Source organism: Montipora foliosa, chromosome 3 (assembly GCF_036669935.1).
Source record: "Montipora foliosa isolate CH-2021 chromosome 3, ASM3666993v2, whole genome shotgun sequence".
Taxonomy (NCBI): domain Eukaryota; kingdom Metazoa; phylum Cnidaria; class Anthozoa; order Scleractinia; family Acroporidae; genus Montipora; species Montipora foliosa.
The window spans coordinates 11,396,058-11,411,472 of NC_090871.1; the positions used below are offsets into that span (position 1 = coordinate 11,396,058).

The 15,415-nt window shown below is 38.5% G+C and overlaps 1 protein-coding gene and 1 non-coding gene across 2 annotated transcripts; one reads left to right on the forward strand and one right to left on the reverse strand.

Moving 5' to 3' along the window:
* Nucleotides 1-1,944: 1,944 nt before the first annotated feature.
* Nucleotides 1,945-14,803, reverse strand: LOC137994492 (uncharacterized). The gene is made up of 9 exons (XM_068840074.1): nucleotides 14,717-14,803; nucleotides 13,560-13,632; nucleotides 11,658-11,884; nucleotides 8,689-8,740; nucleotides 6,108-6,289; nucleotides 5,456-5,602; nucleotides 5,032-5,173; nucleotides 4,369-4,521; nucleotides 1,945-2,434 (listed from the first exon to the last, which is right to left on the reverse strand). The coding sequence occupies exons 2-8, from the start codon at nucleotides 13,612-13,614 to the stop codon at nucleotides 4,370-4,372; spliced, it is 957 nt and encodes a 318-aa protein (XP_068696175.1). The 5' UTR covers nucleotides 13,615-13,632; nucleotides 14,717-14,803; the 3' UTR covers nucleotides 1,945-2,434; nucleotide 4,369.
* On the forward strand, nucleotides 13,073-13,145 carry Trnay-aua (transfer RNA tyrosine (anticodon AUA)). Its single transcript has one exon. It is a non-coding gene; the product is annotated as a tRNA-Tyr (tRNA).
* Nucleotides 14,804-15,415: the final 612 nt, after the last annotated feature.

The window sequence follows — 15,415 nt, forward strand, 5'->3', positions numbered from 1 at the left end:
TTCCGCGACATCCTCATTCATTGGTTATGCTATTCAAATCAAACTAAATATTAGGTATTGCGCCCAAGTTAAACACAGCTTTGGCACTTTTAAGTCAACGAATTATGATACCGAAAAGTCCGAAAGCTAATATTTGCGGCAAGAGGATAAAACGTCCAAAGAGAAAAACGGCAAATTAAGAAAAGATTCTGTCTAGAGATGTTTTGGTCAGCTTAATAAACCTTTTATAAAAAGGTTCAATGGTTGCAGGTCTAAGTTTTGAGGTAAATGACTGGGCCTGTTAATAACATAGCCTTCGTAACTGGCGGGATACAGTGGTTTTGGCCCCGAGTGGGTCACGATTGGCTCGGGGACTAACTAGCTTTGAAATCCCTCGCGGTCAAAACACAACGAAGCAACCATATATTAACCCCCGGAGTACAAACTTCACTCTTTTTTATGCTGTGACATTGTGCTCATGCTGATCACTTTTCACAAAAAGCAATGAAGTTTGAATTATACACTGAACAAGGTCAACTTTAGCCTCGCTTCCTCTCTCCCCCCCCCCCCCCCCCGCCCTCAACAAAGGCCAGGCAGCTGGCAGCCATAAAAAAATTAAAAAAATAACAAATAAACCGAAAAATAGACTACTGGTCAGTCTTGTATAGCTTTGTATGGTCACGGCCTTCGCTTGATTCAGAAAACATTCCCCCGGATTAGCGTCAATTCCGTGTTACAAGCAGTTGCAAAAAGGTTAAGACACTTAATCGAAAATTCACCACTTCTTCCTAAAAACCCTTTCCAGTTCGAAAGAAAAGTACTAATGCCCCTCCTTCCCCTACCCCATTTAGTTTGAATGCCGAGTGGAGATGGAAACAACTATGTCTTGCGGGGAAGGGGAGTTGGGATGCGCTGACTTAAATGACACGCATTAAACGGTTGTTTAACAGCCTGGAGTGTTTCAACTCTTTTTGCAATTGCTTGTAACTTCAGTCCAATCTAGAGAGTAACAAACTGCTCTGTAGGGGTAATCTTTGCTGACGACATTGTTCACAAACTTCTCAATCACTTCCCCCAAAACGCAGGACTCTTCGCCATAGCACTCCTCGTTAATGTCGTTGTCAATGAATCGTTTGTAAGACGACATTGCTTGATTCTTGTCCATCATCACACCTTGGGCATGGGGAGGGTGAGCTGTAATCTTTGCTGACGACATTGTTCTCATTTTGTTTCAGTGACATATGAGTTCGCTCAAAGGCACATCATGCTATTTACCAATTGACCTCAAAAGGTGAAACGTAGTTAAACCTCCAATTTGAAACCTTTTAGCTTTGATAAAGAGTGGTTTATTATCCATAATAAAGTGATAAATTCTTGGGTGGCCAAGGTGCAATGTAGAATTTTGAATTTTCAGGGCATTATTGCTCAAATCAGAGATTATGTGGAATATCGCGTTCAAATTTCCAGAACATTCAGTACTTTATTCTCGGCTGACTGATTAGAAAACAATAGACTTATGCAGATGCTAACGAGGAAAAAACCGTGAATGAAGATTCCCTTATAGACAAGTTCACGCTCTTGAGTGCATCCTGGGTAATCAGAGCAAGATTCAAAGGTTTGTGAGGAAGTTCAAAACGATGAAAAGTATTCATGATATGCAGTTTTGGGGCTTTTTATTTTCCAACAACAGAAGACATGCGCTCAAACGTGGGGAAGAAGAAAGTTGGAAAAATGGCTTTTGTAGAAATTATTTTATTAAACAAAGTTTATGCCATACAGTTCCTGTAATTCTAAAGGCACGAAATTACAGAGAATGTATGGAGACAAAAAAAAACATTATATACGAATTACAGGGAATAGATGCTAAGTCCATTTCATCTCAGTGGTGAACTTGGACTTATTTGTTTGGTTATGAAGGCCAAAGTCTTTAAAGTAGAGTCATGTACAGTTTATTTTGCGTTGAATTTCTATACAAACCTTTGAATTTCCCGCCATGTTGCCGGGATTTGCCATGATTCACTCACGAGCGTGAACTGGTCAATTCAAATTAACATAACATCGTTTAGAAACCATCTCGAGAGATGTAACCAGTAGGCTATTTTTACTAACCGAGGGACCACCGAAAATAATATATTAATTAAGGGGACAAAAAAAGAGATTCGAAATAAAATACTAACATTTAAAACGAAACAAAAAGTAACCTCTTGTAAAGCATGTTTATTTAACTCATTTTCGGGCCTTTACCAATGGTAGCGAGAATAACACTTCAGAAAAACACTCTTTTACTGCTTAAATTTACTCTCAGCGACGTTATAACAGTACATAAAACGCTATATACGCATGCGTTTTTTAAAGAGAAACCTTTTCTTCTCGAAAATGACTTTTAACGAAGCTTGCTTTTGTGATCTCCTTAAAGCTGACGAAAAAGTGTCTTGCCTCCCATTTCAGTCTTCCCCTGCAAAAAGAGAGTCCACCATTTGGGATTAGCTATCCCATGGATTAAGGTGGCTCAGAACCAGTTTCAACAGTTTAGAGGGTATGTCTCATTACAGGATTAACTGTACAACACTATTTCACGCAACGGGCAATTTGAATATTTTGGTACCAAATGAAACACCAATAGTTGCTTAAAAAGGTGCAATCATTAATGTGACGTACGAGGTCACCATGACAACAAAGACCTATGTAAAAACGCCCTTTATCTTGTCTTCAAGCGCTTACATCTCAAGAACGAATTCGACGATGACTCCCAAATTCTTATTGCTGAAAACTCTCTGAAACGTTAAAAACGGTTTTCTTGAGCGCTTTCAAAGCCAACTTTATATTCTCCAATTGCCATTTTACGTGAAACAGTTGGGTAAATTAAACTTTTACAAATAGCACAGTTTGTTGGAAGTGTTGAAACTGGTTTGAGCCTCCCTAAGTCAGCAAACTGACTTTTTACTTTTAAAAACGCTGGGGATGATAATGATAAAGATAATTAAGCAGACTAAGGCTATTTTTGTATTTTCTTCAATTTTCTTTTTTGATTGTCTTTTTACGGCTGTCCAATAAAGGAAATAGCGAAGATAATTAAAGACAGCCTTGGAAAAGGTAAGAAAAGTAAAAGTGACAAGATTTAAAAAAACCTATGTTAGCAGGTTATATCTAACCAGGAGCCCATGACAAGAAGCGTACAACTGTATTTGTGGAACGGCGTTTTTACAGACTGAGGTATTTTTAGATTGATTGTACCGCGAAAAGACACCTTTCCAGCCGATTACAAGTCTTGAATGAGAAATTAGCACCCATGGGATCGAGAATAGTTTTTTGTGCAAGTCAAGAACCCATTTAATAATAGGTTGATCTGTGAAAAGGCCGTTACATAGACCTACAATCTTGGACAAGACTCACGGGAGAAACTCTGGGGTGAACATTCTTGGACATGCACTCAAAAGCAAAGTATATTTGTGCCCCCCCCCCCCCCTCTACCCCATACCAATGTTGATAATGCAAATGTGGTGCAAAATACTGTGCAAGCCTTCGGCCGTTTCTTAACCAACATGCATTGGAATGGGGAGAGGGCAGGAGAACTATCAGTAGGTGCCTCCATTTTTAGAACGAACCCTTGAGCAGGAGACTCGCATTTACATAAATTTACATCAATTTGCACGATTTAAATACAGTTTTACTGCTTTATTTGTCTTCGTTAGACAATGACTTTACTCTGATTGGCCTTTTAAGACAGTGTGTGCAGAGCCGAGGAACTCGTGGCGTTCTAGAAATAGAAAGATACGCGCAAAGGTTGACTCATAAGGGTGTGTATTAGAGAGGCACTATTCATGGGCTCCTGGGGGAGGGGGGAAAGTAGGAAGAACGTGATCTTTAACACACAGACAGATAGGACATTTCCGAGTTCATGTCTGCCTTCCCTTCACAGCGAGTCTAAGTGCGAAGTTTTTGTGATGGTAATTAGTTCTACTTTACATATGAATGAAAACTAATTTTCATAACAAAAACTTTGAAGACGAGGCAGGCGTCGGAAATGGCCTATTAGGGCCTCACATTTTCCCAACGAGTTCTGTCCAAGATTGTAGACTTGTAGACTCTTGGTTATATACTCCTGGGCCGGGTTGTTCAAAAGCCGATTAACGCTAATCCCAGATTAAAAATTAACCAACGAGTTTATTTCTCTACTCCCAAATGTTGTTCAATGTTGATATTTCGCAAAACTTTTCATTAGAAGAAGTTAATCTTGAAAAACAAAAATAAGCGAAGAAACTTTCACCAAAAAGTTGAATTCACGAAACAAGAGTTTACGCTAATCCTGGATTAAGTTAATCGGCTTTCGAACTACTGGGCCCTGATGTAATTTTTTTTTTCTAGCGAAGCTTAAGGATCGCAACTAACCTTAACATCGTCCCCATAGGCCGTCTTTATCATAGTTGGGGGTTAAAGCACACCATTTCCCAAGCGAGTATGAAGCGCAAGTGAACATTCGTTCCCCTTCATAAATAAAAGGAAACACACAGCATTTGTCGTGTGTTGTCTTCACGGTGCAATCTAAAGGAAAAAAAAAAGCAAAATGACAGTGAATTAATCTAGTATCTGGCTGCCTCTAAGCTATTCCCACAAGAGGAGATGATGCAGGGAGTTACTCAGTTTCGATCAGCTCGATCATCCATATAGATAGTGAGCATTGCTGGGCGCCTTAATGACATTGACCACTTCCCTCATGAAACTGAAGAAATTCTATGGCTCCTTAAATTAAGAGACTGATTCTATGGCTATCGTCGGATGTTTTTTTGTGCGGGGTTCACTGACGACCCATTTTTGACGTAGGAATGTCAGAAGAATGTTCCTGAAAATTTTCACTTTAAAGGAAACAGCTCGACGCGTTACTTAGTTCCTTTTCGGGAAAGAGAGTAAAACAAAGCCGGTTTTCCACTCATCCACTCATAAACTGGTCAACTTTTATGTTTAGTTTTCAAGAAGTATAAAACAAAAAACAGGACAGCTTCCAAGAGAGATCTAAGGCCGGATTAAGGCCAATTTGATGGTAAATTTCCTTACTTTCAGGTTCTCCATACACCTCAACGCGCATACACGGCCAGTTGCTCCATTCCTCGGGTAAGAAGCGGACGAACAGCGCTAGGACTGGTTCTGCAAAGTTTCTTTTTGTCATGTCCCTGGCATTTGAATTTCCCTGAAATATCTATTAAAAAAGTTACGAAGTTAGACCTAAGTCGATCGATCGAAAGCCACGGTATCATTCGACCAGAGATTTCTTCGGTTTTAGTAGCATGTAACAACTGTTTATAGGAGCAGCTCCCGAGTATCCTCGAGTCATTGTTGTCTGTGATGAATTCATTCCTTAATTGCTTTAACAGAATTAAGAGTAACCATTTCCATTTTGCATTAACGAGGATCCTACCCTGGGACCATTTTTGCCCTGGCAGTATGATCTAGTATGAAACTACAATCCGCTTAACATTACCTTGTCCGTGCCATTTTCTTTGTACGTTACCCAGTTCTCTCGGTCCAGAGAAGTTTGAATCTTGTATTCTGTGACGTAATCGGAGCCATACAAAGCAGATCCTTGCGTAGCTACTGCGCAGATATTATGGCGCAAAGGAAGTTCGACCTGGTGAGGGAATCAATACATGTGACTACCGAAATTTTTTCCCCTCGGTTTGTGCATTTTTATGGTAGGGATGACGTAAATGGATATGCCGTTCAAAAAAAAAATTCACATTTGGTGAAAGGTAAAACCAAGCGTTATATCCTCATTCAATTGCAACACATTGGCAATGAAATGAATCAATTAGAAGGCGAGTACATCATTACACGCATTACACGCAAAGCGTGGAAAATCTCACGCGCACACTTTTTTAAAAAATAGTCCCAAGTAAACTATTTGCCTGGTGTACCTAGCCCAAAATGCTTCGTTAAAATGCTAAGACAATTATTAACATTATATTTAACTGATAGTAGAAGACTCTAATTGACTCAAAGCATCATGGTCTTGGTAGTAACTCACATTGCCATGATATAAATGCCATATACCATGATACCATACCATGATATAAAATACCATGATATAAATGGCCTATTAGAAGATAATAAGGGAACGAAAGTCTCTCTCTGACCTGAAGATACGGTTGTGAATCGTTATTCGAAGACTTTGGACACCAAGTCCCGTTGGGATTATTCAATCTCCCTTGGAAAGGAAGAAACTGAATATATGGGGAATACCAAGATGACGCGACAATTACGCCGCCATTGATTGTATTGTCCTCCATTCCAAGAGCATTCCCGCGACAGGACACTTCTGGAAAATATTTTAAAAACATTGGATTCAGTGTTTACTATTGAAAAAACCCTTTCAATTACAAAAAATGTTAAAATGCAAAATTCTATGTTGGACCGACGTTTTGCAGTTTTGTAACAACACTTTAGATGCACAAGAAGACGTTGACTACTTTGATCTAAGAACGCTAAAAAATATGAGCTTAAGGTGGCTGAAACCAGTTTCACTACTTTTAAGATACCTTCTTATCAGAAGGGTTATCACTCCTATTATATATCACGTAGCAGCAATGATATGGTACCATATATGAAACACGCCCACTAAAGTGATGTAATAGGTAGCTCTGAATTGACTCGCATGAATTTTTAGAACTTTGCCGATAGATTGATAATTACTATTCTAAAATAAGAAATCAAGACAAAAATTGAATAATTTACCCGCCCCTCAAGTTCAGAAATTATGGTGCACAATTAAACAGAGTGAATTTCACTAAGTCCCTTGGTGTATTAATTGACGAAAATTTAACATGGAGTAATGATGTCAATGCAATATCGAAAAAAATTTCTTCTGGTATTGGATCTATCAAACGCAATTGGCCACTGTGTACCTGCATAATATCTAGCACGTGTTAGTTCAATCGCACTTCTTCTATTATAGTGTTGTATGGGGAAGCTGAGGTAAACATTATCTGACATCAAATCAAAGAAACTCCAAAATCGCGCGGCTCTCAGCTCGTCTTTTCTCATTCTAGTTACGATGCTGATCCCAACCAACTAATCAAAAAGTTGGGCTGGGACAATTTAGAAACTCCACGCCAAAAACTAAAAGCAGAAATGGTCTATAAGTCCATCAATGGCCTTGTACCAGATTATTTGTCTTCAAAATTCACACTGTGGAGTAATATGGTTACTACTTCCGATTCACGGGATTCCGAGAAGACCCGAGAATAAGCATATCGTTCCCTTGCCATGTACTAAATATTATAAAAACAAATTTAATTACAGTGGTGTAGTCCTTTGGAACAGTCTTCCCTCAGTTGTTAGACAAGCGACATTTCTAACTGGCTTTTGAGGGTTGTCAATTAACTCCGACACGGCATTCATGAAAAACAGGTTTTAATCTTATTCTCTCAGTAGTATATATGGGTCATTGACCAAGCTTGCTCTGTCAAGATGGCTGGATATTGGCCAAGTTCTTTTTTTGCGTGTTTGTGAAAAAAAACGAGGCTAATATCCAGCCATCTTGACAGAACAAGCTTGGTCAATAAAGGATTTGTTATATGACTTAAAACACCCAATAATGATCTTTGATCTTGCGGGACCAAGCGAGAAATCCCAAGCGGGAAGTATCGCTCCATCTTGCCTGCTCGGGTAGCCAATCACAGCGCGCGATTTGGTTCATCTTGCCCGCTCACGGAGCTAGTCATATAATTATATTCTGAATTATAGAAGTTGCATTTGTATTTGTCTATAGTTTTTAGTAATGCGCAGAATGCTTCCTTATCCTTAGGCTTAACATGGCCTAGCGCCACATTATCTTAGTGATATGTTATCTTATAAAGCTCATTTAAGAGATAATTTAGGATGTAATGATAGTAACATGTTAGTTAGATCTGCAATAAGATCTGCAAGAACAACTGGTGATAGACCTTTCTCTGTGGCCGCACCAGCGCTTTGGAATACTTTACTACCTTCCCTTAGGGCAGAGGACAATATGAACATCTTTAAGAGAGAACTGAAAACGTATATTTTTAAACAGGCCTATTTCTCTTAAATGTGACATTTTTTTTATGGACGTTAGTATTATTAGTTTTTTTTACTTTTTCCTTTAATATATATGATCATATAAATAATGTACATACGTACATATTTTTACCCTAGAATTCTCGAATATGTAGCTTAGATTTACATAGTTATATTTTATATTTAGTTGCATTTGTAAGACGCATTAGATCATATATTGTAATGCATTTTGCGCCATAGAAGTATTAAACTATTATTATTATTATTGTCTTTTATGACATAGATAATAATATTTATATAGATACCTGATGTTTGCACCGTGTATAAAAAGGGGTGATTATGATGATGACGGGGATCACCGATTTCATTTTTGAGATATAAGTATAAGTAAAGACGAAATACAGGATATTTTTGAAGAGCTTTCATTTTTTCATGGTAACGTCACAATAGTGGGCGCATTTTGTTAAGCAATAGTTGGTGTTTCATATGATACCATAACATTGCTGTTACGTGATATAGCATGGTAGCTATAACCCTTTTAATAATAAAAAGTCTCTTTAAAGTAGCGAAACCAATTCCAGCCACCTTAATTCATGAAAGAAAACTAATAAGAAACGAAAAAAAAAAAAAAAAAAAGGAACAAAAAATGCGTCTCAAGCTCTTCTACGCGCTTTTTACCATCGCAATCCTTGTTAAATTTCTTGCATTGATATGTGTCCCAGTATTCATACTGCAATGAAAAATAACGAGAGGTGAGGTAATTGATGAGGTAGGTCACGGTCTGGAGCCAATGACTAAGAGCATCCCTATGCACGATGTACTTAAGTCAACTTTTGCGCGTAGGAGACTCACATTTACACAGTTTACATCAATTTGCATATATTGTTTCTGCTATTTTTGTTTTCAAAGGATCTTGATATCAGCAGGCAAGTCAGAAATTGAAAGAAAACGACAAAACCTTTTGAAATTACAAGACATGTTTCGACAGAAACTTCTGTCATCTTCAGTTGATTAATGTACAAAGCGTTAAGTTGAATTTATAAGTCGGCACTTTTGAATTTATAAGTTAGCACTTTTTCCGACTTATAAATTCAACTTAACGCTTTGTACATTAATTAATCAACTGAAGATGACAGAAGTTTCTGTCGAAACATGTCTTGTAATTTCAAAAGTTTTATTATTTTTGTTTTCTTTTGACAATAAATTTATTCTGATTGGCCAGTGTAAATTGTGTGTGATGGTGCGAAGAACTCGTAGCGTTCTGAAAATAGAGAGATACGCGCAAAGGTTGACTTAAGTACATAGTGCATAGGTTGATTCATAGGGAATATGTGAGAGAGGCAAGCTACTCAAGGGCTCCTGGCTACGTACGCATTTATCGACTGGATATTCGGTAAGCTCTATTGTCATATGAATGCTCTTGATCATATATATTTTGGATTTAATACCTTGGCATAGAGCGGTTTTCAATTGAGTACCGAAAGTAATCAGCGAATTGCTTTGGTTTTGCATTACTTCACTCAGTGATTGGTTCAAAGTTCTCTCGCCACTTTTTCAACCAATCAGAAGTGGAACCAAAACCAATCGTGGCTCGCGCATGCACATTTACCCGCGCTTTTTGTCGGCTACATGTAATTACTTCGAGCTTTGATTGGTTAAATGGATTGTCTGCGTCCTTTTTGATTGGCCAAAGTAATTACTTTGATTTTGGTTTTACGACACTCATTTGAAAACCACTCAAAGCTAGTGATCTGTGAATTGAAGGTAACGGAAATAAAATCACTAAAATTGTGTGATGAGAGAGATGGACCCGGGGTACCCAGCGAAAAATGACGATCGAGAACGGGGAAAACTCAACCAACATAGCAGGGACGGCGGAGCGTATTTTGTATTTGGGGCGCTGACAAGCGAGCGCCGGAGACGCTAACTTGTAGGGGGTTCTGTAGAAATTCTCCGCCAGAACATTTTGAAATCTTGAAGCTCGGAAATGCTACCTTCGGCATTCTCGACGAGATACTAAAAAAAAACCGCGGATGAACCGTTAAATGTTTATGTTTTATGGGTTTTAAAATTATTTTTAATTTTCTATTTATTTTTGCTGGAAATGTGGGGTCTGTTTTTAGAGATGAATCCAAACTTTGTGATTGTTTTGACAGAGTCCCCTTCAAGTTCAAGTAGCACATTCGGATGAAGGGGCGTTTCTTTTCCATGTTAATAATTTTCAGCGGCACTTAATCCTGAAGTTCGAATTTCGTCTTTTTCGTCTTCCCTTTCTGGTGTGTGATAACTGAAGAAGGCAGACTGCCGGCTGCCTATAAATAGCAGTATTTAAGTCTAAGCACCCATTTTAAATGGTGCTGTTAAACAGTATTTAAGTCTTAGCAGCCATTTTAGAGCGGTTAGCTTTCAATAACTGTGATTTAGGGTTAGTCTGCAGTCCGCGGTCTGCGCGTTTGCAAGTGTCAGACACCGCTCTCCTCCAATGTCTGGCTCATTCACTTTTTCAAATTATTAACCATTCTCCTGCTCTGTATTTGATGTAGCTGTGACTTGTTCACTCATTTGTGGCTTTTTGATTTCTTTTCTCCGAGAGATTCCGAAAACCACTTCATACGGCGTGTTGGCAATTGTTCTTTGAATGGTTATGTTTTTTTTTTACAAGCGGTTTCTCCAACATGATGACACCAGTGGTTTGGTGACGAGTTCGTTTCTTTGATTAATTAAACTGCAAAGGTTTTTTTTGTTTTTTCTTATTGCTCGTGTCACCAACATCCTTTTTCAACAGTGCGAACGTTGTGTACGTTTTCACATAAAATCGGTTTGCTATCATTTTGTTGCACTGGAGACTCAAAGCATTTTCATTTTTCTTCAGATAAATTTAGCCACCCTTTAAATTCTTCATAAAGTTCCATCGCGGCTGTGTGGATGAGCTGAAAAATTCTCACTTTACTCACTTCACTCACTTTATGTCATTTAAAAAAATCAACCTAGATTGAAATTAAAATTAACCTGAATTTTAATTCAACCTGTAACATAACCATCTGAACAAATAAAAAAGAACACGAAGTTGTTTCGGATGCATTGTAATTATTGGTTAACGAATTTCAGTGACGGCAGTATGCTTTTTGATGATACGGAGATATTGATTACAGAAAAAAAGTATGCATGCACCTGCTTGGGACGGGCAGACTACGTTCGAGAAAGAGTGAATTAGACAAGAGTGTTGATCTATCACTTTTCGGTCTTGCCCCAGTACAGTCACAAATGGATTTATTTTTAGATACACTTTGCGCTCGAAACAAACAAAGGGCCGCCAATTTTAACCAATCAGAAGAAGCCATGTCAATCGAGACTGCTTCTTCCATGTTTTTTCAGGGACATGACAACTGATTTCCGCGGGAATGGGTATCTTAAAATAGACTCATTTGTGACTGTGCTGGGGAGCCCACCCATATACCATAACAACAATGTTATCCAATTCACTCTTGGTTCGGGATAACACTGAGGCGAGCGAAAAAGAAATCGGAAAGCGAATCAAGCCGATAGTAGACTTAAGAAAGGGTCTTTTCAACCTGGTACTCCAAAACGTAGCTTGCTCCTAAGTTTATTGCCACTGTTATATTCATAGTTCAAGCAAGAGACCCTACCGATTTTTCCGAGTACCCATAATGCTCCACAACTTCGCCAAATACACACCCCTCGTCATAACACTCGTGATTGATATCAATCTTGAAGGCGCCAAAGAAATCAAACGCATGTTTCTTCTCTAAGAAAACTTTTTCTCCGCGTCGATGAAGCCACGGCCAACCACCAACCAAGCCACGTTTCGAGTTTGTTTTGTCCTCTAGAACTTTTTTACTGGAAAGCCGTCCTCCTTAAAAAGTGATAAAATTATTTTTAATGGTTAAGTTCGACTAGACGGCTTGTGTACGCAAGTGGTTGCCCTAACTCTAACACTTTCTAGCACAAGATTAATTAATTAAACACGCCTTCCACTCGGAAAACCAACAACTTTCTTTAGGTTTTACTTGTACGCAGTAATATTTATCAGATATTTATATTCACATTTGCATCTTATGTAACACTGGCACTGAAGAAGGCATCTCTGCAACATTGAAAATCGTTCTTTTGTATTTAAAATATGTTTAGAAAATATTTCTCGGACCCGAGCCTGTGAAGCCACGAAGGAACTAAAAACTACTCGTCACCATGCCAGTCGAGGCCAAAACAAAACGGGAACCACCGATTTACCAAAGCGTGTTAAAATAACTTCGCGGGAACTACGCAGCCCAGTGAGCCCGAGTTGGAGACATCTATCCCATATCCCATGAGGATACTTATTATTCATTCAAAATGTTTCCCTGTTTCTGATTGGTTAAAACCACACGCATAATTCACCATAACCAGCTGCTGTTCACCAAATTTCGAAAGAAACTTCGTCATATTGAATCAATGACGTCAAAAGTGCAGCCCGCTGCAAATTATTGAACCGTTGACCGAACAAAGCTGGGGACGAGATTGTGTTATTTTTGTTGAGGAGAAAAATGGCTGCGAGTAGGTTTAGAAGTTTGAGCGAAGAAAATATTTTGAATGAATAATAAAGCAATTATTGAATTCGGCTTTCGTAGAATATGAAGAATTCTGCAGATCTCGGACGATGTTATCCACCTCGGCCTTCGGCTTTGGTGGATAACACCCTCCTCGACCTGCAGAATTATTCATATCCTACTCAGCCTCATTCAATAATTGCTAATTCTGAACGTCACGGTGGTATTTTCCACCCCTGGCGAGGATGAGATGGGTTTACGCTTTATTGAAAGATATTTTCGTATGTAGCTGAATACATTGTCAAGTGAAGCTATGATCTTCGCAGTTACGAACGCAATTTTTACAATTGTGTAGAGAAGCCTGAAAAATTCAGGACTTCAACGGGGTTTGAACCCGTGACCTCGCGATTCTGGTGCGACGCTCTAACCACTGAACTGAACTATGAAGCCACTGATGTTGGGAGCTGGTCATTTGTGGGTTCGTAACTGCGAAGATCATAGCTCCCAACATCAGTGGCTTCATAGCTCAGTTGGTTAGAGCGTCGCACCATAATTGCGAGGTCACGGGTTCAAATCCCGTTGAAGTCCTGAATTTTTCAGGCTTCTCTACGCAATTGTAAAAATTGCGTTCGTAACTGCGAAGGTCATAGCTTCACTTGATTTCATATCCGCATTTCATATACCATTTCATTATTGAATACATTGTCTCAAATTCAGCTAAGTTTGTGAATTTATATTTCCAAAAAGTTACTGAAAATGTTGTAACCAAAATGCAAATTTAAGTGACGACTGTAGATAGATAAAAGTTGAGACTAATTAGATATTTTCATTAATCCATAATGGACTTGTTCGGGTTCAGTGCAATTTTGAAAGGACAACTGCAGCACTTGTCAAAACTACTTTTCGCTCTCCAAAATTCTATTGCGCGTCGTAAAGCTGATTTATGCGATTTATTTCATTTACGCTCGCGTTATTAGACACAAGACAAAGAAATCAACTCACCATGACTTGGATAACACAGAGTCAAGAAGACGACAGTTGTCCATAATATCATCATTTCTTAATTAATTCAAATCTACAATGGAATATATTAGATATAAATTAACATGTTATTCTTTTGGGCGCCAGAGCAAAAAGAGAGAAAAGAAATATCATTAATCCTTGAACTGAAGAGTTCTGGACATCATTGCATGAGGTTGTAACAATAGAGCACCAAACACCACTAATTAGGTTTGCCTTTCAGAAACTATGCTTAATGATATTTTTTGGTGTTGACCGTTTTTGTAGTTGTTTGAAACACTGAAATCATTTGTTTGGTAGTATGAACTGTGTTCATAGAAATACGTTTACGATCCACATAAGGTAAATTGAAATCGAGACTTTCCAGGGTCAGCCATTCACCCTCTGATAAGAGTAAAGCATCAAAAGTGCAGCTGTTAACTTCCTCCTATAATAGTGCAATTACTATAATCAACACAGTTTACACTACCCGGCAAAGTTCTGTGACGAGAGAACAATATATAAAATTGTTCCTGAAGTGGAGTTAAGAACTCTGAGCATCAGCGCGGGATGTCGTTTGACAAGCCAACACTCAAGCTTTTTGACATTTTCACCTTTTTTGTTGACCTCGTTCGGTGCATTCAGTTTGCGTCATAATGCAAATGTACTCTTTCCTTAGGAGATAATTAATTTTGCGTTTTTTCGTTCACGAAACGAGATTTGGTCTGTTGGAGGCTGTGACTGCATTAACAATGGTCAGAGGTCTCGGTTATTAAACCTATTTCAACTTTTGTTTCGAATATTGACCAAGTAGATGAGAAGCAAGGCGAAAAATGGCGCGCAAATTATACTAAAGATTACATTAATCAACCTGAAAACGGAGGGAAATTAAATTATTTTTGCTAACAAAATTATGAAGACATCAAGTGAAGCTATGATCTTCGCAGTTACGAACGCAATTTTTTATAAAGAGGAAATTTGATTTATATAAAATATCTGATTTTCGTGTCAGCGCGAATAAGTAAATATTTGAAATCATAATCACTTGCATGAATGGAGAGTTGTAACATGATATAACAGAAACAACCCGTTTTAACTGTTCGAAAGAGTGTTAAAACTCACAATCGACCCCATCACACCTTTTTTCTAGCAATCCTTACCTTCCCGTACAGCGCAGTTCTTTGAATTATTTCTTCTGGACAACCACTCACACGCGAAGGTATCTACACAATTGATGCTGTCAGATTAATTCTACTGTTTAAGTAGCTTGGCGTTAAATATTGTGATCGTTGAATGGTGTCATTCTATTTGAAAGTGATTTTGATTGGTTCCTACAACGATGCAAATAACCGGAAATAAAACAGAATAGGCCATTTTACAATATGCTGTTTCCCTCGGTTTCAAAGCGAGTCCTGGTTCACAATAAATTTAATTTGTGATAATCCTGATTAGCTCAAATTGATATTTTGCCGTCACGTAGCAGAGGCCTGGTTGTGAGCGGCACGCGCTTGGAGTGCCACGTGATCGTGGTTTGTATTTGGCAATCGTTTAGCGAGTGAGGCATTCTACGGTTAGCCCTCGTCGCGAGCACAAGCCCTGTTTGGTTTTTTTTTTTCTATCGAGCTGAATTAGTGTTTAATGCTTCGTTAGGCGGTATATGTTAGCGTTCATTTCCATTGTAATTAGTGTCTTTCAATTATAATTCCCGAGAACCCCGAGGGTCGCACCACTGCCTTCGTCGGGGGTACACGTTTTTTTCCACCTGCTGGTCTTCTTTAGGGATTTTCGTGTCCGGCTCTGGTGCATTGCTTTTCTCTTTATTTTAGAATTGATGTATTAATATTCTTGTACCTATTCCA